Genomic DNA, 27,805 nt, shown 5'->3' on the forward strand with positions numbered 1-27,805 from the left:
ATCGGAAAACTGATCAGTTTCCATATCAGATCTCTTTGAATCATAGTCGTAGCTTGTCGCCGGAATACAAAAGGGCTTTAAGGATAGGAGCATTCTGCTCCAAAGTGGCCTAAAAATGAGCTAATTTAAAAGGTTGAAGGACGAATATCTTCTTCAATGCCTATCTGCGTGTATGCGGAAATGTCAGCGACATCATGCATAACAAATCCCACTTTATTTGTCTTAAATTGTGGGGTTTTTTTTGTAGTTTTTGTGCAAAATGCGTTCCGTGACTTTTATTTTGAAACTTCTCTCCGGAAGTGACCGCGCTCGCTGCGGTTGGTTTGACCTGCTCACTTCACTCATCAGCATCTTGAGTCCACTGGCGCGAGATCCGCTCGCGCAGAGAGAGAGAGAGAGAGAGAGAGGGAGAGAGAGAGAGAGAGAGAGGCAGGCAGGTCGTTGTAGAGCGCCTGTCCTTCACGTCCCGTTTTTCTCCTGCTGCTGGGAGTAACAGCTGTTTCAGTTTGATGCTCTTCACGCGAGAGACCCCGTCGCCCACCTCTCAGGTAATGATCTTCCATAATGTTGCCTCAGGAAAGGAAGCGGTTAAGTAATAGTGCGTCTAATCTCCGCGATGCAATTAGAAATCGGCGCTCCGGTGAAATCTAATTAGGACGTGGACCGTACGGGCAAAGATGGAAGGCGCGATAGTCTCTAAACACTCGTCTTCACGGAGCGCACACGAGTGTAGATGGTAGCCCTTTACATTTTAATTTGATAGTCATTCCCTGTGTTATTTACCAGTGTATTACCCTAAGGACATTTTAAGATGCCATAAGGAACATAGTCATTTATTCACTGACACCTTTTGCCAGAAAACCTGACAAAAGCTCTTTTTTTAATGCATTCTCAGGCATAAGATTATATCCACGTGTATAAAATTATTGTTTACATCTATTTTTAATGTATTTATTCCAATGAGTGTTCATATTAATATGTGTGGAACTCGTACATTTGATTTGTCCCATGTGGAACCTCTTTACCTTCAGTCAGGTGCCTCTTCTTTCTCTCTCTTGAGCCCCCCTCTCTTCTTCTCTACAGGAACATGCATTTCCTCTGGTTTCATCTGCCCGCAGCGTAATAGCTCCTGAAGTTAATTTTCTCTTCCGAGAAAAAAAAAAAATGCTGCCTCATGGCTTGTGTTGTAGCTCTTTCCACTTCCCATTGGAAGTCGTCCTCTCCCCCCTCCCTATTTAATGGGCCATTAAGAGGCAACCAACGATGGTTAAGCTGTCAGCTGGGCCTGATTGATTTGGTTAGACCCCAGATGAGGCTGATCTGTGTGTGTGCATCCTGAATGTCTCTCCTCCACCCCCACCCCAACCAACCCTCCTTCAGGCAAAGGGAGCAGAGTGAATAGCCTCTAAGGTGGAGATGCTGAGTGGTAGAGCGAGCGAACATATGTACCACGTTACATGCTTGTTGTGCATGATCAATTATCTTCAGCGTAAGTGAAGATGCATTCGTGTTGCATGGTGGTAAGTCATCCCCCGCAGTGCGGCCTATCGCACAGGTGGAGTGAGAACGGAGAAAAGTTAAACGACGAGGCGCATTTTCAGCTCCTTGTTTAAAAAAAGGAAAAAAAGAATAAAGTGGGCCACTGGTCCCTGTGGTAGTGAATGATGCTTTTCTGGGGCAGGCTCGGCGATGACGCTCACCCTTGCCGGATCGGGAACAGACACCCTCGTCCATCCATTTTTGGAGAACAGGGTGCGAAAAACCGTGGAGAGGCTGCAGGTGTGACTTTGATTTCCAAACAGCAGCCACTTCTTTCTTTTCTGATCATCTATCATTGATATCTCTCTGGAGCAGGCCTGTAAGTATGCTTCAACTCACCTGACTCAGGACCTACTGCTGTCAAATCAGTTATTCACCATCTCAGTGTCTTCAGTCTTTTTTTTATTTTTGGACAAAAGTCTAAAGTGTGGAGTTAATGATTTTCCTGCACTGACTCTGCTGCTTTTTTGTGCCCAAAAACCCGAGTCCTGGAGTGAGAAGCGCACTGCTATTTAAAGATGGCAAACCCCAGTCAGCTGCTGCCGCTTCCGCTCCCCATCATAATTGAATCAGCGCTGGTAGAGTGCGCCAGTGAGGGTGTGTGCGCGCCCCACAGAAGATTATACAGTCGGGACATCTAGGCGGTCTGTAACGGCTACTTTCACATACCTGACTGGTGGCTACTATTCCTGAGTGAGTGTGTTTGTGAGACGGGAAGGGTACAGAATCCCATCCACGAAAAAAAGGATGTGGGTCTGTAATAAGTTCATCCTGAGCGTATAGAGTTGCAGACAAGATTATAGTATGAGTAATATGGTTTTTGACTCATTTATTTACTCCTCTGCCAAAATAGTAAAGCTCTGTTTGGGTGTTTGTAGAATGAATCGGTTGAGTGCATCATGTCTTCTTCTTCTTCTTCTTGTTTGCCCAACACTTTAAAGTGACTTTCGGCATCTGTCAAAGGCTTCAGAAGAAAAATATATGACAGAAGGTCCTGCCCAGCTTGGACAGACTCATCACCTTTATATTGATTTGTCGTGTATGACAGAGAGCAGGGAGAGGGTTAAACACTCAAAAGGGAAGTAGGCCATCAACATCCCCTTTTTTTACGGGGCACATTCTGAGACTGGCTCTGAGCGTGACAGAAACAGCAAGTGAAACAGAGCAATATTTGATCCTGGAATGTATCTACTTAAGCCAGTTCTTTTTTGGATTAGTCTATCTAGTAGTTAACATGCAGCCATGCATGCAAGTGTTATGCATGCTTAACATATGAGGTTGTGGCTTGAAATGGTGGAAAATTCTCAGTATTTGCAGCTCTACCCCCTCACTGCTTCGAATCCACTCGTACTTTCAGACACCAAAGATATTTTTCTCTTTTCCTGAATTGGGTGAAACGCTCACCACTCTGCTCGATCATTTTTGAGTCATCCAGCCAAGGCTGTGGCACTGGGCGGAAGTGTGAAATTCATCTCCGACCATGGATACATCTGCCTCCTCTCAGTGGTGTTAGGGTTCTCTTCCAGTCTGTTTGGATAAAAACTACAACATTTAAAAGCTCATTTTATGTGACTTTAGGCATTTTTATTGTTTAATGTCAAAGTGTTGTTACGCAGGCTTCTTCTTTTGATGGGGAAGTTCACCTCTGGCCCCGCCAGTAAGTTGGCCTTGAAGAGGAACACAGAACAGGATAGGTAGGAAATGTTTCTGACGTTTCTGAGTTTACACTCATCTCATTGTGCGTGCATCACAACGCCGTACAGCGACACGAGTGTCTCAAACAGACGGCGCCTTACTTCATAGCCTTCAAGATATTGATCGCGGATCAATTAATAGAGTTGTGCCTGGACATCATCGTAGAGTCTCAAGGCACTTTTGCTCTTATCTTGCCATTTGTTGAAAATAATGTTCCCCCGCCAGACAAGGATGCTGCAATTTGGTTATACCAGTAATTCACAGAAATGTAAGCTGATATGGAGGTCCATTAGACCGCCAGAAGATTTACTTTGTATTGAAATTCATCAGTACTGTTGAGAGCGGGACTGAAGGAATTTTTTTGCAGTTTTTTATTAGGGCTGGATTTTGGCTTGTATGCACTTTTTTTACTGGTAGTTATAACCGCGTTCTTTAGGCATAGTATAGCAGCTATTTATTGCCAAAAATGACCAACTTGCAGTCTATTATGTCCTGATGCTGTTAAGAATTTCAATTTCACTATTTTCTTATTTTGTTTTAAAGCGATTCATTTCTATCAAGTCCATGTAAATACTGTAAAATACACATGCCAATGACCCATGGTGATGTCTTTAAAATAGTCTGTTACAATCTGTAAGATTTGCATTTTGTTCTCTTTGATGGCACCTATGTTAATAATTACAGGTATATTCACTTGTCCTTGAAGTTTCATTGTCTTTAGTCAACGCTCTTTTCTTTCTTTGTTCACCGCCTCACACACAAGTGAGTTGAAGACTCGCTGTACGCCCCTTGTGATTTTTCCTGGGAATGTCGCCAGAGACACTCAGTCCGAAATACTGCAAATGCAATGGCCATAGGCTAAATCACTATTGTGTTACCTAGACACTGACTTCCCATTTATTTAGATGAAAACCTTTAAGAATATTACATAATATTAAAGTTGATCTAAAACAGAAAGGCAGCAGGTTGTCACATTTAAGAAACTGTAATTAGTAAAAGTTTGGCTTTTTTCTTTTAAAAAATGATTAAAACAATCATTTGATTATTAAAATAGTTGTAGATGAATTCTCTGTCGAAGGACTAACAGCTTGAATCTTTGCACTATGAGAAATGGCCTTTCCATCCACGCCATCCACTTCTCTCTTTGAACTGACAAGAGCAGATGTTGACATTTCCATTCTCCACAAATGGGTATATGCAGCAACACGTCCACAGGTGCAGGGAAGTTAAGCCTGCTCATTTTGTCAGTTTCTTTTATTAGAAGCTTTTGTGCTTCCAGTGTGAGATGGACTGGAAATTCAGTTCATACCAGCCTCTGGTGATGTCAAAGTCAGTCTCCTCTGTGAGTTAAATCACAGTTGACTCTGTTTCCCCCCTCTCCGCTGCTCTCTGCCCGGGGCTCTATTAGTCCTCCCTGTCTATTGCCTGTGTAATTCTTATATAGTTCTAACATGAATTAACCCTATTTGTTAGGTATTTGCTTTGCCAGCTCAACTACTATTAACTACAGTAAAAATCCAACTTTTTTTCCAAACATAAATTGCACATTTCAGGTACTCAAAAGGGTTACTTTGTGGTTGTGAAGTGGTATACTTGACCAACAGAAGTGTTTAATTACAATATTGTAAGTGTTGCGGTGAGAGTGTTTTGACTTTTTACCCGTCAATAGCTTGAACAATGTCTGGTTAGAACTAAAGGTCTCAGGGGATGCCAGGAAACCATTCTCCCACGAGACTTTAACACTACCTTCAGTGTGACGTAACAGATAGGATTCACACTTCAGTCATCCGGTTTTGATGATCACTGTAGCATCATCGCCTTTTTTTAGATGAAAGGAGTCTGATGTTTTCTAGTCTTACCAAACTGTGTGTTTTGAGGTCTTACATACTGAGGCTCTATATTTTTTTATTTTTAAGGGCCTTTGTTGTTTTCTGTGCTCCACTCTTTGTCAGAGTTCACACTCGTTGAAATGCATATAAAGGAATGTGGATGATTTTGTTGTATCTCCTAGAAAAAGCTTGATGTCCTCTCCACGCTGAAGGCTTTTAGAACCCAGTTACACTTTGTATTATTCTGCTCTATCCACATAAGATATCAAAATGCAGATCACACTTTATGTCAAGTGTAAATGTTATCTTACCGTACTTCTCAGGCTCAATCTCTTTAAAGGTGCCATTTAAAAAGTGAGGTTTCAATGTTTCTTTTATTATAAAGTGTTAAATTATCAAAATGTTTAATCCACATTGACAGAATTTTACATTCCATAGTATTGAAAATACTAAAGCTATAAAACAACAACAACAAAAACAAAGCCTGCCCGTGGTGACATGCAGCTAACATTAGCTTATCAGTAGCCCGTGGCTGCACTTTTTGAGACACCATGGCCACTGCAGGAGTGGGAGATGATGGAGGGAAAACAGAGCTATTAAAATCCTCCTGCTTCCCTGAAGTCACAGGTGTGACAACTTTTTGCCTTCCCACTGAGTTATGTAAGCAAACAACAAACGGTAAAGCCTGTGCCCTCTGATGGGACTTCATGGTGCATTTAGGTGCACCTCGGAGAAACTGTTGTTATAAAGTACCCTTCCGTCATCTAGAAGTGACTTTGTCTTTACCACTGTGAGCAGGTTGTTGGCACGTTTTGTGTGCTTAGGACTTTTTCTTCCTTTTTGCTGTGGTATCGAAGTATCATTTTATTATACTAGTATCGTAACAAGTGTAAAATTCTGGTATTGTGACAACCTTAATGCCCACAGTCTGTATTTGAACAGTGGCCTTTTAAACAAACCATCAGGACTTCTGCACAGTTGTGATGTCACACATTTACTATAGGTAGAATGTGCAGCTACACTGCCGTTACAGTCATTTCACTCGTGCAGTGACGGTGCAGAGACAGTCAGTGCGTTTACATGCAGTTTAAAAACCTGATTATAATCAGGTTATGGGCATACTCCGTTTTCACAAAAACACCACGTACACACCATACCCCGGGTAAAATTGGAGTTCTAGATAACAGTGGCGATTGCTCCAATTGAAGCTCATCGTCCCCTAAAATGTCACCAACAAAATAAATATAAAAAAAATGGTGAAATATGTACTGCTGTGTGTACATTTTATTGACTAAATACGTGCTGGAAAGCCTTCATCTTTTGTTCAGAATCAGCTACTTATCACAGGTAACCGGTGCAACTTCCTTCACAATCATCTCCGCAGCGCCAAAGCGCTTTACAGGGTCGGACACTCAGCTTCTACTGACTTCAGTGGGTAAGCGTAGAGCGGGTTGTTCCACTGCAGCGAAACAAGACGCTCATTGGATAAATGCTGGGCTTTGTCCCGTCCATCGGACTCTCAGCGTTTCTGGGGGTCTATGGGACAGTGGGCTGGCCTGGATGCTCTGCTTCTGCATGATGATTGGATGAGCTGTCTGAGGCGGAATACTTTTTTGATTGACAGCTAAATGAGGGAATAAGCGATCTTGAAGAATAAACATCCAGCGGAGCATTTTCCATGTTTTTCATTCCGCTGTTCTGAACTGATCCGGAGACTTTACCGATCCCCAGCAACTTCGTCTTTGTCCCTCACACTCACAGGTGGTCACACTTCACAGTAGCCTGGCGCAGCAGCTCCAGCTGGGCAAAGACCGTTTCAGCAGCCGAGCTCTGCTGGCCATTGAGAGGACACTGGTCAAGTCCCTGGTAAAGACGCCTAGTTGGTACGACAAGGTCGCAGATCATTTTCTTGAAAAGGAACGAAGGGTAGAATTTACACATAAATAAACAAACACATTTATGATGTAGGCCAGAAAAATGAGCTTCCCCTCCTTGAAAGACCAGTAGCCGCCACTCCTAGATAACTCTTTTAGTAACCGGAGTTTTCTTGCATGTAAACGCTTTACCTGGGTTACTGTCGGGTTATAACTCCCCCTCCCCACTCCGTGGTGGTGGCTTTTGACTCGGAAATAGAATAAACCAGGGAGCAACGGCACCAAAAACAACGTGAAAAAGATGACAACAATAGAGGGTTACCTTTAAACCGAGGGAGGACTTCACCATGGCATGTAACCTCACTACGAAGAGGTTTTTGTCGTAATTTTAACCAAAAGTCGGCCGTGTTCTCCCTGCTTGTGATTTTGACAGAGGTGAACTGGAGAATAAACACGTATTCACACCAGTATGTTGGCGTAGCGCCACCTACTGTACCGGAGGTCGAGTTACTCCCGACATTTTCCCATTCATCCCCCTCTCAGTTATACGTGGGGAAGTTAAATATTCCCTTAACCGGGGTAAGGCCATTTTCGGGTTACTGATTTCCATGTAAATGCACTGAGAGAGAGTGCAGGTGTGGAAGACCCAGAAAGGCTGACTAATCAGAGCATACTGAGCTTTTTCAGAAGGGGGTCTTAAAGTGACAGGACAAGAGTTATTCAGACAGGGTGAATACAGGTTTATTCAGACAGACCGTATGAAAAAAAGGTTTTAAACATTAGAGCATGTAAACATGTTCTAGTAGAATCCTAGAATACAAGTATGAACCTGAAAGTGAGCACATCTCCCCTTTTAAATATGTTGGTGTTTTTTGCGGTGATGAATCATAACGCATATTTCCTCCTTCTTACTATGCTTTCTCTTCTCTAACTAACTATGCTCTAATTTTTGTTTTTCTTTTATCAGAGGGGTTAAGATGGCGGGAGCTGCCATCTTAAGCATGCTGGAGACCTGAACACTTACTGGTACACTGCTGCTGAAGACCTCAACCACCCCACCTCACCCATGACTTTCTATAGCGTATGTCTATTACTTTCTTAATTTTTTTACACAGTGTGCACATATGATGCACAATGAATGATGCTAAGGTGATTTATAATGAGTACAATGCGACACACATCTTAATAACAGATACATAGCTAAGTTTAAGATAATTTATTTATGTGCTAATGATTTCAGCTGCAGTATTGTTCATCATAAGCAGAGCCATGATTACACTGTAGATGGTAAAAAAATGTCATTCAATCCAAAATGTCAAACATTGTGTTAACCAATGTCTAAAAGCATGCCGACACTTAAAAAAGCGTATAAATGGATAATCTGGTTAAACAAATCTGTACATGATACTGTATTTAATATGTGATTTCCACAGCTAAATAGGAGTAACTGCATATGGATTATTGGGTTCTACTTTCCCAGATCAGTTTGAGTTAGATGTTTCAGATACTTTTATTCTGGAAAGATACATTTATGGCTTTTAAGGAATTTTAATTAAATAATTTAAGACCAAACAAGTTAGAGGAAAAACTGAATGATTACTACAGGGATTTAATTTGTTGAACTACTGTGTGTCTGTGCTCATATCTCCCACACTGGTGTTAATGCTCCGTCTGTTGTTTTTCAGGAACCGTTGATTGGTGCGCCTCAAACTCTGTAATGGAAAATCGTGGTGAGTACCAAGTTGCTCGTTGGTGGTTTGTTGAGTGCAGTGTTAATGCTGTGGAGCGAGCTGTAGATCCACTCATCTCGCTGTACATCTGCTGTGTTTATGGACTCTGTGTAGTCTCTGCGCGTTTTATGAACCACTTAGGACTCAAGGCATACATCCTCTCAACCTCAGGGCCTGGTTGAGTATCACTTTCCCCTCCCAAGCCTTGGATTTGTAGGGTTTTTCCATGGTCAGCATAGGTCTATGTGTTGCATAAGATATGGTTTGGTGGTTATGTGGCACTTTTTTCCCCCAAGTTTGAGAATATAAGTGCGAAATGAAAAAAGGAAGTGTTAACCTTGATTATTTGTACTGGTGGTTTTTCATCCACTGTCACCTATAGCTCTTCAGTTTACCACTTCCCTATTGTAAAACTAACCAAAAAAAGCCTTTAAACATTCCCAAATGTGCATGCGTTAAGCCATTCATCATGACTATCGCTTAACACTTCCTGTGGCCTTTTCATAATAAAAGCCATACTCAGTTTTCATCACTACAAGATTGAAACCATCTACAGGTATGTTAAGTGTTGAATTCAATTCAGTCATTAACGCAATAGTTAGAAAATGAATGCTACTTTCATGAAGCTACAGGCAGCAGACAATTAACTTAGCGTAAAGACTTGATACAGGGAGAAACAGCTTGGTGACAAAATTAGCCGACCAGCACCTCTAAAGCTCATTGACTGGCACACTATTTCTCATCTATTTAAAAAAAACATTAAAAATGAGAATTTGTTGTTCTACAAGGGTTTTATGTGCTGTAATATTACTTGGCTGGGTGCACTTTCTAGTGGATTTTGTTATCTTTGGACAGAGCTAGACTAGCTGTTTCCCCCTGGGTGCTGTTCATTACACTAACTTAAGCTGCCTCGCGCCCTCTCTGCCCCTGTGACCCGTAAAATAATTTGCCCTTCGCCACCATGGAGGATCACCAAATCCCTTAAATGCACCTCAAGGGGATGATGAAATTTGAGGCTTCTGGAGGAGCTAAGAGCGAGGAGACACAGGTGCATCCCACGCCCAAGTCTTTTATCAAGCAGAGTGACGTATAAATGCTGCACCACCTCATAAATAAGCGACAGTGTAGCGACTGACACTGTAACCAAGGATTTCTCATTTGGCAGCTTCAGCTCCTCTGTTCCTCACATCCTCACGAGGCTTTCTATAGGTAGTGTTAATTTCCTGTATGATATGAATTTTTCATATAGTGCCACACGGGTGCATAGCTGAAACAATTGCTGTAATAACGCTTTAATAGGCAGCGAAATATGCAATAAGACAATTAATAAGCCACATCACCACTCTTTAACAGGGCAAAACACCATGTCACACAGCAATTTCTGACAAACAATTTGAATTGTACATTTGAAAAATTACACTGCAGAACAGCATGTTATTATATTCCATGTACTCCGACTAGTAGACTAAGCCACTATAAACCTAAAACTAGATCACACCAGCCGCAAACCCATATCGGGGCTAGGGGCCTAAAGGGCTTCCTACCCGCTACATCTGACGCCTTTGCTAGGACCACGCCCATTTTCAAACCCAAACTTCATTTTGATCTCAACTAACACAGCTGTGAAGTTTCATGACTGTATCTTGCACCACTTGGACACTATTGGGGTGACAAAATCTGTCCGCAGACACATATAATACTCAACACTGCCTCTGTGTTTGTTACCAATACAGTAGGCTTCTCAAAAATACCAGCATTGCTGTCGCAGCTGGTTATAAGGCCCAGTCATGCAAAACAAAATAATACCATTATATAACGCAAAACCTCCAGAATCTTAGAAAAATACAGAATATACAATTTTTCGTCATACTGCCCGACATTAGAGAAGCTACGGCGTGAGTGACGGAAGCAAGGAGACGGGTTAACATAATTATTATCCCTGTGACGCTGGTGTTCAATTTATCTTTTTATATTTATATATATATATATATATATATATATATATATATATATATATATATACACATGGTCAAAACCATGTCCACAGTAAATAGGAATGTTGAGACATTTAAAAGAAGACACATCTTCTATCATAACACTCGCAGCAGTGACACGTCCATAGGTTCCATACTCTCCGTGTGTGCGTGTGTGTGCGTGTGTGTGTGTGCGTGCCTCAGTCTGTGTGCCTACTGAAGTGGCCTGGCCCAGTCTGTTATCCAGGTCAGGCCAACAGGTTTTGGGCTCATGCAGATTGGCTCAGCTCTCCCTGGAAGCCGGCCTGGTGTGGAGGCTGTATTTGGGGCACGGGGAAAGAAAAGGAACTCAGTGGAACCACTCACTAGCTCTCCTTCTTTAGAAACTGCTCGAGATTCAGCCAAACGCTCAGAAACACTCTCATCTATCCGGGCATAATGACACTCAACGCTCTGGATTCCTCTGAGGAGCAGTCAGAAAAGGTTTTTCTGAAGATGAACAAACCTCAAAGGGAATCAAAGCACTAATTCAGGGGTCCAGTTGGTGCTCTCTCTTTTCTTCTAGTTTCCTTTCTGCTCTGCCTCTCTATATATATTCTAGCATCTAACAGGACCGCTCTCCTTGGCAAACATGTTTCAAAGTCATGCTGATGCCTCCAAGACTGTTGTGATAAGAGTACTTGGAGATGTGCATAAAATGGTGTCTGGAGCGATTAAGAGAGGTGAGCGGCATGACAAACGCCTTCTGTTATTAGTAGCTTAATTTTAGCGTGCAAGCCTGATATAGAAACGGGAGCATACGTCTGATCTTCCTGTTTATCCTTCAGTCCTCTTTTCTTTTTCTTTCTTTTTAACAATTTCAGTGCTGGAGGAGCTGTTGGGATTATTGTCAATCGCTGAGAGCAGCATCTCAGACACACTTGACCTTTATGCAGCTCCTGCAAAAAGTCACGTCTCTGATTTTGTGTAACATTTAGCCCGATTGAGGGCGTTGATTGATTGAAATTGCTCCGATTTCCCTCGGCTCCATCCTTCACATCCAGACTAAATTAAGGCTGTTGTTCGTCAGGTTAGAGGCATTACTAATTTAGGAACGGCTTTTACAGACTCTCTTCTGTTCTCCTTGTCATCTCGGCGCTAGGAAAGCAAGAAAAATACTGACACTGGTGTGTTAGGCAGATGATTGCTTTCCGGGGCATACAATGTGGTCTGAGGTTTTTAAGTCTGTTTTTTTTCTTCTGTTTCTGGATCAGTGTTAAAAGTCCTTGTTCTCTTGAGGCCCGCTGCACCACATAGCATGCATTACTCTGGACGCGCATTATTGGGTGCACACACAGCACCACATACCGCAGCGTGCACATTAAATTGAAAACATAACTCGTCTTTCTCCCAGGAATGGTCGGCATCTTTCAGTGAATGCTGACCTGCGCTATGAGCCAAGGAGGGAGGGTTATTGAGTAAGGGGGAGGGACGGGTGGGTGGTGGTGGGGGGCTGAACTGAAAGGCATAGAGGACGGGTAGCTGAGAGAAACGAAGAAGAAGAAAAGACCTGAGTTAGAGGACAGGGGACTTTTGTTGTAGGAGGAGGAAGGCAGGTGCAGTCGTCCAGTGTAGTGTGCACTGTTCTGGGGGCAGGACAGGTAGAGGCCCCTCAGGGGCTGGATCATGGGACAGAGCCTTCGTGTGGAGACCCCAGCTCAGGACCCACAACAACACAACAACGGCGGTGAGTTTCTGGACTCATGCACTCTGTGTGTACAGTTAAAGTTACGCATTCTTCTACAGCTTGAAATTAGTTTGTCATTTTCGTTGTTTCGCAGCATAGAGGAGAGATGAGGGTAGGAGATTGTATAATCAACTTCTGCACAGTCTTCTCTCTCTGCCCCCCCCCCAACCCCCCCTTCACTTTCACCACCACAAGGAATGTTAAATCATTGGGATCACGCGGATGAATCTCAGCTGTGTTTTAACACGTGCACATTTATTTTCTTATGTTACAGTGCTCAACAAAGTTCTTTCCTCAGTAAAGACAACTCTAAAGACACTGTTATTGAGGGATTACTGGAAATTGAATATTCAGGCTAACTGTTACTTTTGATCAATTCATAACTTTTGTGAGTGGAAATCTACAGAACAAATTCATCTTTCGTTAGAGCTCTTTACCTCAGGTTCAACAAAGTGGAAATGAGTGACTTTCTTACCCTTTTTCTTAAACTGCATGCTTTAATGGTATTTATTTGACACAGGGCTGCTACTGTATGCACTTGAGGTAGTTGAATGATTTGAGGACACATACGATTCCACAAGAAGCATTCACAGCAAGTATAAACCCTTTGTGTGATATCAGTTAAGTAGATTCAAAATTCATAATCTGGCCAGGCAAAGGGGGTTAGGGTTATAACAAGGTTGAAGGTATTTCCCGACCATTGCACCCCCATGGTGTGTGGTGTCTTCTGTGAGTGATCAGGATAACTTGGCTATAGCAGATTGGCTAAAGGGCTAATGGCTATTTTTTAAAAACAACAATCTCCTTTTTAAACGCACGCTCACCTGTCCGTGCCTGCCATGACTCATTGAATTATGAGGTTAGAGGGAAACCTGGCCTCTCTGGGAGATGTGTGAGAGAGTGGTGGGTGTGCCATCAGGGTGGAGGGGGATGGGATACGTCATAGGAACATACACACACACACACACACACACACACACACACACACACACACGCACACACACACACACACACACACACACACACACACACACACACACACACACACACACGTGTTTCCTGACTGGTATGCCTTATCTTGGCAGAACTCCTGATTACAGTGCATGACTACTAGAGTTCTGTTTTTGACCGTGTTCTGAATGGAAATAGGTTTTATATCCTGTAGATGTGTTAACAGTCAGAATATGAATTTCACTGTGTTTCCCATGAGCAGTACAGTGGACTTTGTTATTAAGTTTGAAGGTGGAAGAGGTCGTCTTTGTTCTCGGTCACAGAATCAGGGTGGAGTGTCGTTTCCTCCCTGTGTTTCCAGCCCCCCCCCCCTGTCCTCTGTAACTGTGTTACTCTGTTTTCTCTCTTTGTAGCTCTTTTTTTTTACCCTTTACTCCCACTCCCAGTCACACACAGCTGTAGTGCCACCACACACCAGACCTCTTCTCACTACAGCCGAAACAATGACATGTCCGCGGAGTTGTTCTCTCGATCTGTGAAGAATCATCTTGAGCTGATCCACGGCTCTCTTGGATGTGATAATTGGACTGAATGAACTGTTTTTGTACTCTTGTATGTACTCTTTCTTTTTTTTTGTCAGTGGATTGACACATTTTATATTTGGGTGTCCCTGGCTAATGTACAAGCCTCCTAAGGATATTGTCAGTCATTTTTTCCCAAACAGATGTCTGCTGCATGGGCTGAGTCCTCTGCCATCGTCATCTCTGCAGTACTTTGGAGTGTGCAGGCCTGGCACAGGCAGCCTTTATCCTGCTTCACTGGCTTCAGCTGAGCCACTGTGTCAGAGGCTCCTCTTGTCAGAGCGGTCTGCTGTGTGAGAACCTCGGTTCTGGATCACGGGCTGCCTTAAGCAATGCTTAATCTTGATGTTATGGCAGCTGGTCTGAATCTCCAGATTTCTACCTCGCCAAGATAAGCTGGATTTCCACGGTGCAGACATGTCCCTTGAACCCGGAGCCTCTCCTGCTGTAGTTTCGAACAGCTCTCTGCGACGTGTCTTTCCGGCATTTTCTGTTGGGATATATACAGGACAGTCGATTTGAATGCTTCTCGCTTCTCCACATGGCGTGCTGTTTCAAGTCCCACCACCGTGGAAGCTGGACGCTTAACACCCCTCTCCCAGGTAGACAGGTGTCTCTTTTTGCAGCACATAACAAAAAAAGCATGGTTCTGATTTGAAGTGTTTTGGGGTTGATTTTTTTTTACCTATGGTCACGCTTTGCAAGCATTCAAATTGTACCCAGGCAAGCAGCGCCGAGGTAGCAGTGTAGAGCAGCGGTTAAAGACTCTGTCCTTTAGCTCCAAAAAAATGGGTTTGCATCCTGTGTCAGCAACCATCCACCATGCTGAAAGGTCCCTTAGCAAGATACTGAAACCCTGCCAGCTCCAGGGGCCGTGTGTGTGTGTGTGTCCCACCCAGGAATGATATTATTGTTATTATGTTCCTACATTCTTTATTGCCACATCAGTATTGTATGTATTGTGTGAGAGCGTATTGTTGTGGGGATCAGACTGCGAGGCATTATTGTCGCGGAGACATCCTGTGTGTTTGCAATGAGACTGGATGTTTTTAAATCGGACCCTTTTCTCCCTCCACTGGTAAATATTATGTCTGCTGAGTACAGCTGCTGCAGCCTTAGAAGAGCTAACGTTTGAAACTCTCTCTGAGCTCAGCACCCTGTCAGTCGGCCTGTCAATCACATCACCCACAATATATAGCCAGACTGCAGAATGCCATTTAGAGCACTTTAAGTCTTAATGGCATCTCATTAACGCTCAGCCTTTCGCGTTTCGCTTCTTGATTCTTGGGTGCGTGTACGTGTCATGGCAACTTCTACATTCTGCTACTTCATGGACTGCATTCTTGTGAAAGCCTCTCTTTTCTATAGAGGCAGCAAGGGCTGAAAGGCTGATAAGGCACCAGTCTCCATCCAGCCAAGGAATGTGAGCGCTTGACAGTTAGAAATCCTGGCTGAACGCCAGCGTCAGACCTCTTCTGTTAACTGTGGGTATGTGGAGGAGAGCGCTAAGCATCACCCTGCCAAAGCACACTCAGTCCCCGAGAACTACCAGCTAAAGATAATAACAGCCTTTAATGAGCACGGCCCTCTTTTCACAAATTCACTGACGAGCTCAGTTAGGAGTAGAGAGAGAAATCCTCTGTCAGAATATTGTAACCGCCGAATGGGATCTACACTCTCACTCTGCACGCTCCTGTGTCTTGTTTTAAGTCGCACAACCCTGGTGAAAAACAGTCAGGATTTATATTGAATTGCTGCTTTTTGTTTCAGATGACGAAGCTGAGCAGCACCACGGCACTATGGCGGGAGAGGGGGGCAACGTGGGGGACAGCACCCCTCCCCCGAAGCGTAAGGGCAAGTTCTCCACCCTCGGCAAGATCTTCAAGCCGTGGAAGTGGCGGAAGAAGAAAAGCAGCGACAAGTTCAAGGAAACTTCAGAAGGTTTGTGGCACAGACTTGTTGTTTTTATGGAGTGAGTGACCCCCCTACTCCTTTCTCACTGGTCATATCAGTTACATCCAGCTTTCATCAAAATTCCTCAGCGCATGTGTTCCTGCCTGAATGTCACATGCCCTCCTTTGGCTCTCCCAATGTATTCGGTGCACCTACAATAAGACTGCTAACAAGATATCCCGTTGAGTAGAGGTCACATGAGGTCACGCGACAAATGTGACAGATTGTACCTGCAATAATTTATTCCCCTTTTTAAAAGCTAATTGTCTAATGTAAATTCTGTCTTTTGACGGCAGAACTGGAGAGAAAGATGTCGACGAGGCGTACGCGACAGGAGCTCATAGAACAGGGGGTGCTGAAGGAGGTCCCGGACAACGGTAAGAGTGCTCGTGTAACACATCTGATCTCTTTTCACAGCGGTATGTCTGTATCTGACAGCAGCAGTGGCCTTGAGAGTATCACACTGACACAGGACAATAGTTAAGTCATCAGAACATAATGGCAGGAACACTGTCCTCCTAGCCAGCAGGTGTCTAAGACATCTTTAAAAAAAATGGCGCTTTCACCTTGCTGTTTTTCAATGTAATGTAATATCTGTTTAAAATGGCATGCCAGTCTCCAGAGCTGAGGAAAAGTGGAACGAATTGTGCCCTGCAGCAAAGTAGCTTTGAGGTGTGTGTGTGTGTGTGTGTGTGTGTGTGTGTGTGTGTGTGTGTGTGTGTGTGTGTGTGTGTGTGTGTGTGTGTGTGTGTGTGTGTGTGTGTGTGTGTGTGTGTGTGTGTGTGTGTGTGTGTGTGTGTGTGTGTGTGTGTGTGTGTGTGTGTGTGTGTGTGTGTGTGTGTGTGTGTGTGTGTGTGTGTGTGTGTGTGTGTGTGTGTGTGTGTGTGTGTGTGTGTGTGTGTGTGTGTGTCGCTGTTGCAGAAGCCCATTTATTAAAACCTACAGCTGCTCCTTCATCACACCAACAAACACAGGCTCTGTCTGCGGGGCTTGGGTTTCAGGGTACATTCCCTGTTAACTGCGGAACGTGGCTGCGATTATTTTCATTATCGATAAATCCGTTCATTTTTTTAAATTATTTTATTTCCCAGTCTATAACATGATAAAACGGTGCTCATCTCAGTACCTCATGGCCCAAGGCGGTCATTTTAAATGACTAGATCTGTCTGACCTTATGTTCAGAGATTAAATATACAACCAAATAAACCAGAAAAGAGCAGGAAATCCTCTCTTTCGATAAGACAGAACCAGCACATATTTGGTACATATTTTATGCTTGGAAAAATGACCTAAAAAATTGTTGTAGAGTCATTATTTTGATCAGCTAATGAGTTAATCGACTAATGGTCTCATCATTTCCATTATATTACATCTAGGTTCAATGGGAAGGAAACGGTTAACTCTGAAAATATTCTACAGTATCAGACAAAGACATTGGCAGTATAAAACTTTTTGAATAATTTAGATTGAATAAATATTTAGTGTTTAGATTTCTAGAGAGCCTAGTGTTGGATCTTGTAATTTTAAAGGAGCTGTACTAAACATTCAGATCAAACAAATATGAGCTATGGAAAGATATAGTGGAGTAATGGCATCCTGAGCAGAGAAGCAAGTCACTCTACCTCTGTGTGTGTTGTTGTGTGTGTTGGTAAAAAAACGTTGGTATTTCACGTATTGGGGGAGCGGTCTGTGAGAGCCATGTGGAGGCAATACCAGCCCGCAGTATTTGGAGTACAGCCTCTTTTAATGTGTGTTTCTAGTTGGGTACTCACTAAAGAAACATGCTTTTTGTTTGACTTTTTAAGATGCAGATGCACAAAACATGAAGCAGCTCTATGTGAAGAACGGCCACACTCTGCCTGTGAGCTCCGGGATTGGAGGAGGAGGTGGAGGAGTCGTCGGTGGTGGCAGGAGTCCATGCAACCAGGGCAATCTCCCCTTAGAGTCAGACTTCAGGATGAATCCAGCCTGGCTCGCCCAGACGGACGACCGCAGGGGCTGGTCTCCATCGGACGGAGACCGCCGGGGAGCTCCGGGCTCCAGGGGCACGGGACTGCATGAAGATGCACGAAGAGGGGAAGGGATGGGGTCACGTGGGCATGTTGAGGGCGAGTGGAAGCCTAACATGGTCTGGCAGGGCCAGATTCACGGCCAGATGGAGGAGGGCAGACGGGGGGGCAGACTTCACCCCGAGGATGGGCAGAAGAGGCCTGGGCTGCAGAAGGCCCCGTCGGAGGATGGCAGGAGGACTCGGCCTGCGGAAGCGGACTGGAAGCCCACACTCCCTCGTCATGCATCTGCGGAGGAGGGAAGAGCCCGCAGAGGCGAGTAATTACAGTTATTTTCCATCAATTTAAAAAAAAAAAAAAAAAACTCTGGTCAAGTCAAAGATAAGGTGTATATTTTACAACTTGACCTGCTTGTTTGACGAGGCGATTCATCAGTCGATGTTTTTTTCACTCACTCCTGCTGTCACTTCCCTGCTTATGTGCTGTCCTCCCAGATATAGACAGGCTCCTGTCAGCTCCCAGAGGCCCTGCTCTAGCTATGCTTCTTATTCAGGAACATGAGGGAATAACTCGTCCTCTCTTCTCCTCTCCTCTCCTACTTAACGTGGCACATCACTCTACCCGTTACTGCCCTTTTACGCTAACACTTTCAGATAAGTGATGATTGGGGGAAGGGCCACAGCTAATTGATTTTACAGCAATGCTAAACTTTGAGAAATCATGGTGTGCTATGTTGTTTTAAGATCTCAGTTGTCCAGTTATCACTCATCTGACCACTTTCACTTTATCACCTCTAACCTGAACCTGTGCACAAAAGAATGTCTCTACGATGATAGGAAACCTAAATGATCCACATGTGGAACATGGGTTACATAAACAGAATTGAAAAGAGTACAGATAACATAAAGCATCATATTTGAAAACACAGATCTACTCTAAGAAAAGAGAGGGTTCTTTCTGTGGACAGATTTGCAGGTGAACAGATATTTTCTCCCACTTTGCCTACTTGTCTCTTTTCTCTACCTCACTTTGTTCTTTTTTTTCTCTCTTTTTCTCTGATGCCACTTTTCTCTCCCTCTCCCACTCTTTCTATCTTTATCACATCTCCTGCTTTTCTGTCCTCCTTTTCATTTTCTCTCTCTCCCTCTTCTTCTCTGCTCTCCATACTCGCGTCTTCCTATTCCTCTGGATTATTTCCTCTTTGATTGTGGGATGTCACAGCGATAAAGGCTCGTCTGTAAATAAATAACCCTGAACTTTCGGTGCTGCTGCTTTGAGGAATTGCGTGGGAGCGGCTTCAGCAGTGTGGGGCTGCTTTGGATTGGGGAGGGTTGTAGGGAGATGGATATTTGGTGGTAATTGCAGCCGCCTACTCTGTTTATCTTCACAGCTGATCCCTAGATAATGCAACTCTCAAACAAGCGCGATCGAAGAGAGCGCTTCGAGCGGTGAAGCAGCAGAAAATGGCTCGCTGCTCAGTCCCCGAACTGAAACATTTATAGCCATGTCGAGAGGCATTTCATAATGAGTTATCACTAATTCAATAATGGAAGATAAAAGTACACTTTTGACTCTCTAAAGCCGTTAGAGCCGTTAAAGTTTGTTTTTGTTTCTTTGTTTTTTTTTCAATTGTGACCTTATTCTTTCAGTCAATATCAAATGTTCTGCATCATGGGATTTCTTTTCCAGCACAGTGTGAACTCACCATCATGCATTACCTTTGTGTGAGCACACCGTATTTGACATCAAGAGCATTCCCAGTGAAGAAAAACTGTTTTGTTGGCTACTTTTATAACGTGTGCTCACGGTTTTGTGTTTTCCATAGAGTCAGATAGCCATTTCGTCCCTGACCCAGAAGCCCTGCGGGACACCCTGCGTGAACCTCTGCCACCTAAACATTCAGTCATGCCTCCCAAATGGCTCATGACATCCGCCCCTGAACCTAGCAGCAAGGGTCAACCTCGCACCCCATCCAACCACCCTGCGACCCAGTACTGCTCTCCCTCAACCCCCTCGCCAGTGGCGCCCAAACCAGTTCGGTCCATCTCCTCTGCGGGCGCGTCCACTCAGCAGTCTTCATGCGTAGCCCCGACCTCCACCTGTCACGGCGCCAAGCAGCCACCTCTGCCCCCGCCTAAGCCTGTGAACAGAGGCAACACCACCATGCTGGGTAAGTTGTGCTTAATAGTGGGTACTTCTGTCAAACAGGCAGCCTACTTCAACAGTCAAGTGTACATTATGAAACACTTGAATGTCTGCTCACTTAGCATGTAGTTTTCCCACTGGCGAGTACAATATGTACATTTGTGAGTCGGTGCACAACTGTTGCCAAAGAGAAGTCTTCAACACAGCTTGCTACACACAGAAACACACACTTGCACACACATCTTGGTAATGATGTTATCTGGACAGTCTGAGCAGCTTTTCTCCTCCCCAGCTAATTACTTATTACGCCTGGACTGTTTTAGCTGCTAACTTTTCCCTCAGAATGTTTCAACAGATAGATAACAGGCACTCTTGTGGCTGTGGGATGCTGCTCCCACAGATGCAGCGTAGTGGCTGTGGTTGTTGTTTACTGTGGGTTTGGCTCATCTGGGATTTGTCCTAATTCCTTTGTGGGCAAGGCTTTAGATCCGATGTTTTTTTTTGGTACCATACAAATGTGTACACTTATCATGCCCTTAAGTTGTGTCTGCATGGTTGAATTATGCCAGGTTTTCTTTTGTGATATGCTGTTTCATATTTATCGTTCATGTCAGATCGATAGGCGAATGCGGAAAAGTATTACTAGTTGTCTTGTTCGTCACTTGGAAACTAACAGCAACTTCAGCTTCACAAGCTAGCACAGGCGGAACGGAAAGCTAATTTGGAGAACAAAAATCTGTTGATGCGGTTGTTTTCAGTTACTACACATGAACTTTTTAAAGGAATTGTTCCACATTTTTGGAAATGCACATCTGTCAGAGTCAAAGAGAGAAAATATGAAGCTACATATCTTTTAACTGGAGACAATTAGCTTAGCCAAAACCACAACTTTTAAACATTTCTTTTTTAATGTTTTACACTTCAGTTTTTGTATGCATTAAGAAAATGAGAAATAATGTGTTAGTAAGAGCTAGTAGGTGGATCTTGTTACCTTTTGGATGGAGCCAGGTAAGCTATCTCCACCTGATGTAAGCTAAGCTAACATTCTCCTGGTTGTAGGCGTGCTACTGATCTTTTCTTTAACGTTTGGCAAGAACACAAATAATCATGTTTCCCACAGTGTGGCTGAATTTTCTCCCAACGGAACGACAGAATGATGGGCATTTAATAGCACACTCTATTTATAGTACAATATGTGCAGTACCACCGTCCATGTTGCTACATTCATTAAACAGCTGAAGGCTTCCGTCTCCTCCCTGTTAGTTTCCGCCCTGCAGGGGGGGGAGAACGCTCAGCTTCCGCTCTACTGGTCCTGCTGGAAGCGAGAATGCGACTATGATGTCTACCTGTCCCTGCCCGTCTACCTGTGCCGTCGGGCCGGAGGCCTGCGCTCAGGTAAAAAGGGTGCCCTCTGGTATCTTTGTGGCCAGGGTGGCCGTGTCTGGAATGCCCCACCCTTCAGAGTCTGCGTTCTTCATCGCTGTCGCGTCCTTTCTCGCTGCCAACATATCTCCGCCCCTCCCCCCAACGCCTTTTAACTTGTTGACTGGCCTTGATTGCTTTTCTTTGGATGTGGTATATAAGAGCTGCATGCACATAATGAGCAGATAACGAGTGTGTTAGGTGCTATGTGTACGTGAGAGGAAACTAATGTGTGAGTGAGCAGTCGAATGTTTTAAATGCTGTACTGTACTCTCTTATGTGGCATGTGAACGAGGGAGAGCCTTTAGCAGGTTCCAGCTGTGGCCTGCAATGCATCAAGTACATTTTACAGTGCTAATCCACTCAGCTTCTACTCAACTGGGATGGACGGGTGGACATGGAAGTATGAATGAATGGAGGGCATAAAGGGTTCTAACACGAAGGCTTGACTTGATTTTGAGAGGAAGATGTTATCCGGTTCAGTCTAGTCTACTGCATGTTTCAAGCTTTCAAGCATAGACTGTATATAAAGATGCTTGACAGCGCCATGAAAGTGAAGCCAAAACATCTTGATCGTCCCCTGGTGGCAGTATAGGTCCTAAGACAGCCCCCCCCCCGTTAATACGTTACTTGATGCTATTAAAACTGAGTGAAACGTCATGATTGACAGCCGTGATTAACTCACAATTGGTCGGGTGGGTTGATAAATTTCAGCATGATGGTGCTTGTAAGCAGGATATTTTGGCTTCACTTTTGGACACTGGGAGGAAGTGGAGACATCTTCCATCTTTATATACAGCCATATATATAACATATGGTTTCAAGTCTGGTAGCACTGATTTCCTTTTATGCCTCAGTAGCACGGCTATGGCTTTTAAGATTGATGTGGCTTTAAAGCTGTTTCAGAGTTGAGAGCTTTAAGAATTGATATCAAGTATAAAAGTTTGCATGCAAATAACTGGAGGGTGTGTAATTCCTTTTTTTCTGTTTAAGAGCTCTTTGTGCTTTAAAGATGCTAATAAACTAGGTCTAACAGCAGGTTAAGACTATGGCTGTGTAGAGCATGTAGGCTGTATGTATCTTCTTCGTCTCTGTGACCTGGGGCACATGCTGCACACTGGTTTGTTGGGACAGTGCGTGCATTCATGTTGACACCGTCATGTGACCTGACACGCTGATGTCAGATGTGTAATCCCAGTATTTATATTTGTGTATTCTGTCATGTCAGGTACATCTTATATGTAGAGCTGATGCATGTGCACTCATGTCACAGTGGCAAACTAGTTAGAAAGGAAAAGCTCTTGCCAGCAACTCACTCACAGGCCCAAGATGTATCTATATTATTACATGATTGGATGTATTAACAGTTAATTTCCGTTTGCAGGGGACTTCACCCAAGCCGCCGGAGGTGCCAGTCTTGTGCCAGCCAAGCCCTCTCCGCCGATGCCTCCAAAGAGGACCACCCCTGTCACCAAACGTAACACGGAGGACTCGAGCCATCCCATCATCCCCTCACCGCTTTCTCTGGAGGAACACAGCAACCTCCCTATGGGCTTTCAGCTGCCTCCCCCTCCCCCCTCCCCTCCCTTGCCAACACACATACCGCCCTCTCCTCCCCGCCAACACATACACTCCCACCACCTCCACCATCAGCACTCCTACCCCCACCCACTGCCCCAACCCATACCCATGCTGTTTGACCCACCAAGCCCGACCAGTGAGTCGCCTCAACGCCCGGCTCCCGTACCGCTGCACATCATGATCCAGCGAGCCCTGTCCAGTCCCGGCCCGGCTCAGCCGCATCCAGACGGGTCACAGCGTGCACACGCGCTGCTTTTTGAAACCCCTCCAGACTACCAAGGTGGTCGCCCACTTCCCGTCAGCATCCAACCACTAAAACTGTGAGTTTCTGAATACATAATAATGCAAGACCTTTTGTAACACAAAATCACAAGGTCACGTGACAAAAGAGGGCAGCTGCAGAAATATTTCAAGGCCTCTACCTAAATGAGATCCAGCTTTGCATGTGGCCATGAGCCGCCTGAAGCAAATTTTCAACTGATCATAACAAAGTCAGGTATAGCTAGAAGAGCAAGAGCAGGATATGACTCCTGGTATAGCTTAAGTGCTATATAAGTATTATTTGGTAAAAAACCTGTGAGTCTTAAGGTGCAAAAGCTATTTCTAAATCAGTCTAACACACACAAACAAATGATTCATCTGTATCAATAATGCTTATATATTTTTTATTTTCCCGTTAGATCTGAAGATGACTACTCAGAGGAGGAAGAAGAAGAAGAGGAGGAAGATGACGAGGAAGAGGAGGAGTACGATGGGGAGATCCCCCAGCCAGAGCTGGAGCCACGGAGTCGCAGATGCTTGGTAGGAGACGCTGGTGTTTGTGTGATCCCGGGGGGAAACAGCAGCGAGGAGGAGGAAGAGGAAGAGGAGGAAGAGGACGAGGAAGGAGAGCATGACATGCATGGGGAGGACACTGACTCAGACGGTCCTGTACTTTATAAAGACGAAGACTCGGATGAAGATGAGGAGGATGAGCCCCCTCTTAGTACGCATAATCATATTTTATGACAACTTGTGCACCTTATTTTGTGTTTTTAGTTTGTCTTGAGAGTTTTTGTGCTCCTGACCACATCTTCGGTTGGCTTTTATCCAGGTGCCCTGGCCAGCAGGGTCAAGAGGAAGGACACCTTGGCTCTGAAGCTAAGCAGCCGTCCCTGCGCCCCAGAGAGGGACAGGTTCATCCATGAGAGGGGCAGCAGAGACAACCACCCTCCAGGACAGACCGGCCTCACCTGGCAGAGCAGGGAGCAGTGGGAGGCCATCCGCACACAGATTGGCACTGCACTCACAAGGTAAAGACGGACGTCATCACACTTGCATGCGCATCCCATATCTTTGTATCCTTTTCAACTGCCAGTAGTGACTGTGCATTCCCTGCAGAAATCCAGAGATCATTCCATTGATCTCTGCCCCACTTATTGCCTGAATGACAAAGTGATGAAACTGTGACAAAATAAACCTATTCGTTTTTTTTCCTTATTCAGGCGACTTAGCCAGAGACCCACTGCTGAGGAGCTTGAGCAAAGAAACATTCTTCAGCGTTAGTATCAAATATTTCTTTCCTTTTCACCTTTTTATTTCCCATCACTGGACCTTATAGTAGTGCCTTTACTTAGAACATTCAGTTTTGTGCTCTTTGGCTCGGGCTTTGGGCTATAACAAACATCACAGCTCATTCTGGACTGATGATTTGTCCATGAATAACTCTTGTTTTTGTAGAGCCAAAATTTAACATTGTTGTGCCGGGTCTTCACAGTGTACAATAGAATAGAAAGTCGATACATGCAGAAATAGAAAGAATTTACACTTGAAAAGACAATTTGAAACATGGATTACAGTTCTGTGTCTAATTTTGGAAACTGCTTTTACTCTTTAACTTTGGTGCACATCAAACCTGACTTTCACGCAGCATCTAAATAAAGCTCTGACGTTGTTTTTTTCCTTCCCTTTTTTTTCCAGCCAAAAATCAGGCTGACAGACAAGCTGAGGTTAGAGAGATCAAGAGGCGGCTGACCAGAAAGGTGAGGCAACACAATCCACCACAGACATCCGAGCGTCAAATCATGTATTTTGTTAGATGTTAAAATGCCATTTGTTTTTGTAGCTGAGTCAAAGACCCACAGTGGCAGAGCTACAGGCGAGAAAAATCCTACGGTTCCACGAGTACGTGGAAGTCACAGATGCCCAAGACTACGATCGGAGAGCAGAGAAACCGTGGACGAAGCTGACCCCTGCTGACAAGGTACTCGTTCAGTTCTCCATGTCCAGCAAGCACTTGACAAACCTAACAAATATCCCAGCAGTGGATTGTTTATACATGATATTTGCATCAAGCATGATGTTTAGCATGTTTCCTTTTTTAAGTTCACACCGACTTTATTCATTTCCTGCTGCTTCGTCTAGGCAGCCATCCGCAAGGAGCTCAACGATTATAAGAGCACTGAAATGGAGGTCCATGAAGAGAGCAGAATCTACACAAGGTATACCTTCTTTTATCAGATGGATCTTGACATTATAATCCTTCAGGTTTCAGTCCGGGTTGATTTGGCGAGTCTCATGGTTACCATGGTAACAGCAAGCTCGGTATAATACTACAGCAAATACTCTGTGTGCAGCTACTGTGTCAGATGTGGAACAAAAGAGCAGCTGATGTTTCCATTGTTTACACAAAACAGAATAAAGCCATGTTGTTTAAATGAAGAACTAAGGTAATAATTGGCCTTTTTTTTTTCTCTTCATGCCATGAGCAACTAATTTGATTTCATGGTGCACACAGGTTTTCCACACAACATCAAAACATCAACAGCTCGCATCTCACTGTGGCTGTTCCTTCTTGCGCCATAATTCCTGCCGTGTTTTAAAACTTAGCCATAGAGGAAAAATGCAGAAAATTACTTTTGTTATGTTTTGTTGATGAGGGATTGCTCTCAGCACTAACTTAGATGACCAATACATTGTGTTTCCTGTAAATGCTTTAAAACAAAAGTCACATCATGTTTCATCTAAATGCTTTTACTGTAAAAGCAGAAGCAGAAATGTTGAGTTTGCATTAGCAAGGACTTGAGACAGCTCTGGTAGCAGTGTTAGGAGAGTGAACAGTGAGGCACAAAAGTGAGATAACATTAACAAACAGCTGGTTTACATACAGTACATGCATTTTGCAAGTCCCTTGTGCATGCGATGGCAAATTGAATCATGGCGTACCCCGCCACTAACAATGAAAACGGTCTACATAGAGACGTGACTACATATTGTATTTGCATCCAATGGCTATTTCTGAAAAAAATAAATATGATCAAATATGGGGTTTGATTTCATGAAAATCTTAAGGATTATAACTTTAAACAGAGTATGTTTGTCTGTTCATGCCTCATGAGATTTCTTTGTTTTGTTTAGGTTTCATCGGCCTTAGCTCCTCCTCACATCCTCTTTGCGGATAATGAAGCACTTAAGATCTCTGCGTGGCCAGAAGCTGCTCCCTATGCAGACAGATCAAACTTTTACGTTTCCTGAATGTACTGTACAGATGATCAGGGACAGCCTGAAACTGACTCAAAACAAGAATGCTTCTCGCTTGCTGCCCCCCATCGCCCTCCCACTACATTGCTTATACTAAACTGAGGTGATGGTGGGCAGGGACCAGATGCAGTATTTTTCTCCCAGACGACAGGGGGAACCACGTGCCAATGAAGTGGGGAAGCGGCAGAGGACCTACAGGGCTGACTCTCACTCTGCTGTTATGTGGTACCCCTCAGGGACTTGGATCTAGTTACAACCTTTAACGCGGCCTCATTCTGTGTTGCCTTTTTTTCATCTTTACTGTATATGGGAAAGCTAATTCATCTTGTTAATGTAATAACATACAGTAATATTAGTAATAATGATAATGATGATTTATAATACTCTACACAGTAATAATAGATAAGAGACAAACAGCTGCAGCGAGAGCGGGCTGGATGATGAAGGCTGGGATATTCTGTTATAGGACTGGACATCTCTGGGATATTGTGTGTTTTATATGAATTGTGTACAGACTGCTATTGTTATACCTTAGAATGAAACTTGGAAAGATCTAATTACAAAATATTCTGTAATGCACAAGATATTTTATATTGTAATTTTGATCACGAGTAGAGACAGCTTTTAATTGAGCCCTTTTTTTTATTATTTGGCTTGCCTGTATTTATGGTTGTGATGTGAGGTGGCCATTTAAGCGTCAATCTAGACATAGCTGAAGGTGCCAGTCAGGAGGCTTGTTGGTGTTTCCGTGTGTGCCAACATACCCTAATGCCTAAATGACTATAGGATACTGATTTTCATATCACTGATTTCTGCAATTCACTGCATGAGCCAACACAGAATCCAAAGCCATTGGATCTGTATAATCTCTCTTCATTTATAGTTTTTTTTATGAGTTTTTGTACTTCCCTTTAAAGATCAAACATGCAATGCATTCTGTAGCCATTTTGAATAAGGTCATGCTAGTAGTGTCTATACTAAGAGTTAAGTGTAAGTCGCTGTGCGTGTAGATCAGGGATTTATCAAAACAAATCAGAAAATGTATAAAACGGTGAACAGGGAGTCATTTTGGCTGGAACCTTTTGAAACTGCAGAAGTGTTTTATCTTGTATTGGTGTCTGGCCAGTAGCTTACAGGGTTCTCTATGCTGTGTACAGATTGATATAGGTTTAACTGATGCTTGTGTATATCTTGTCTTCCTTTCATTTGAAAAGAAATTTAAATATAAAAGTATTATAGGTTGCTATTTTTTTAAGCACAGAATATTAGTTATAATTA

General features: G+C 43.7%; 1 protein-coding gene across 4 annotated transcripts; it reads left to right on the forward strand.

Moving 5' to 3' along the window:
* Positions 1-424: 424 nt before the first annotated feature.
* On the forward strand, positions 425-27,717 carry phactr4b (phosphatase and actin regulator 4b; the record flags this gene model as incomplete). 4 transcript variants are annotated; one of them, XM_083918895.1, is made up of 16 exons in its annotated part: positions 425-548; positions 7,905-8,018; positions 8,623-8,667; positions 15,669-15,839; positions 16,148-16,228; positions 17,657-18,175; positions 19,686-20,030; positions 21,269-21,400; positions 22,812-23,328; positions 23,689-23,993; positions 24,102-24,300; positions 24,493-24,548; positions 24,968-25,029; positions 25,113-25,250; positions 25,416-25,488; positions 26,405-27,717. In XM_083918895.1, 14 exons carry the CDS (start codon positions 8,655-8,657, stop codon positions 26,446-26,448), a joined length of 2,655 nt encoding a protein of 884 aa, XP_083775021.1. In that variant the 3' UTR covers positions 26,449-27,717. The 4 variants fall into 4 exon arrangements, with proteins under 4 accessions (XP_083775021.1, XP_083775020.1, XP_083775019.1 ...); XM_083918894.1 differs by lacking the exons at positions 425-548; positions 7,905-8,018; positions 8,623-8,667 and adding an exon at positions 12,306-12,366 and having other exon boundaries at positions 25,412-25,488; XM_083918893.1 differs by lacking the exons at positions 425-548; positions 7,905-8,018; positions 8,623-8,667 and adding an exon at positions 12,306-12,366.
* Positions 27,718-27,805: the final 88 nt, after the last annotated feature.

This window comes from Echiichthys vipera (genome assembly GCF_963691815.1).
Source record: "Echiichthys vipera genome assembly, chromosome: 8".
Lineage (NCBI taxonomy): Eukaryota > Metazoa > Chordata > Actinopteri > Perciformes > Trachinidae > Echiichthys > Echiichthys vipera.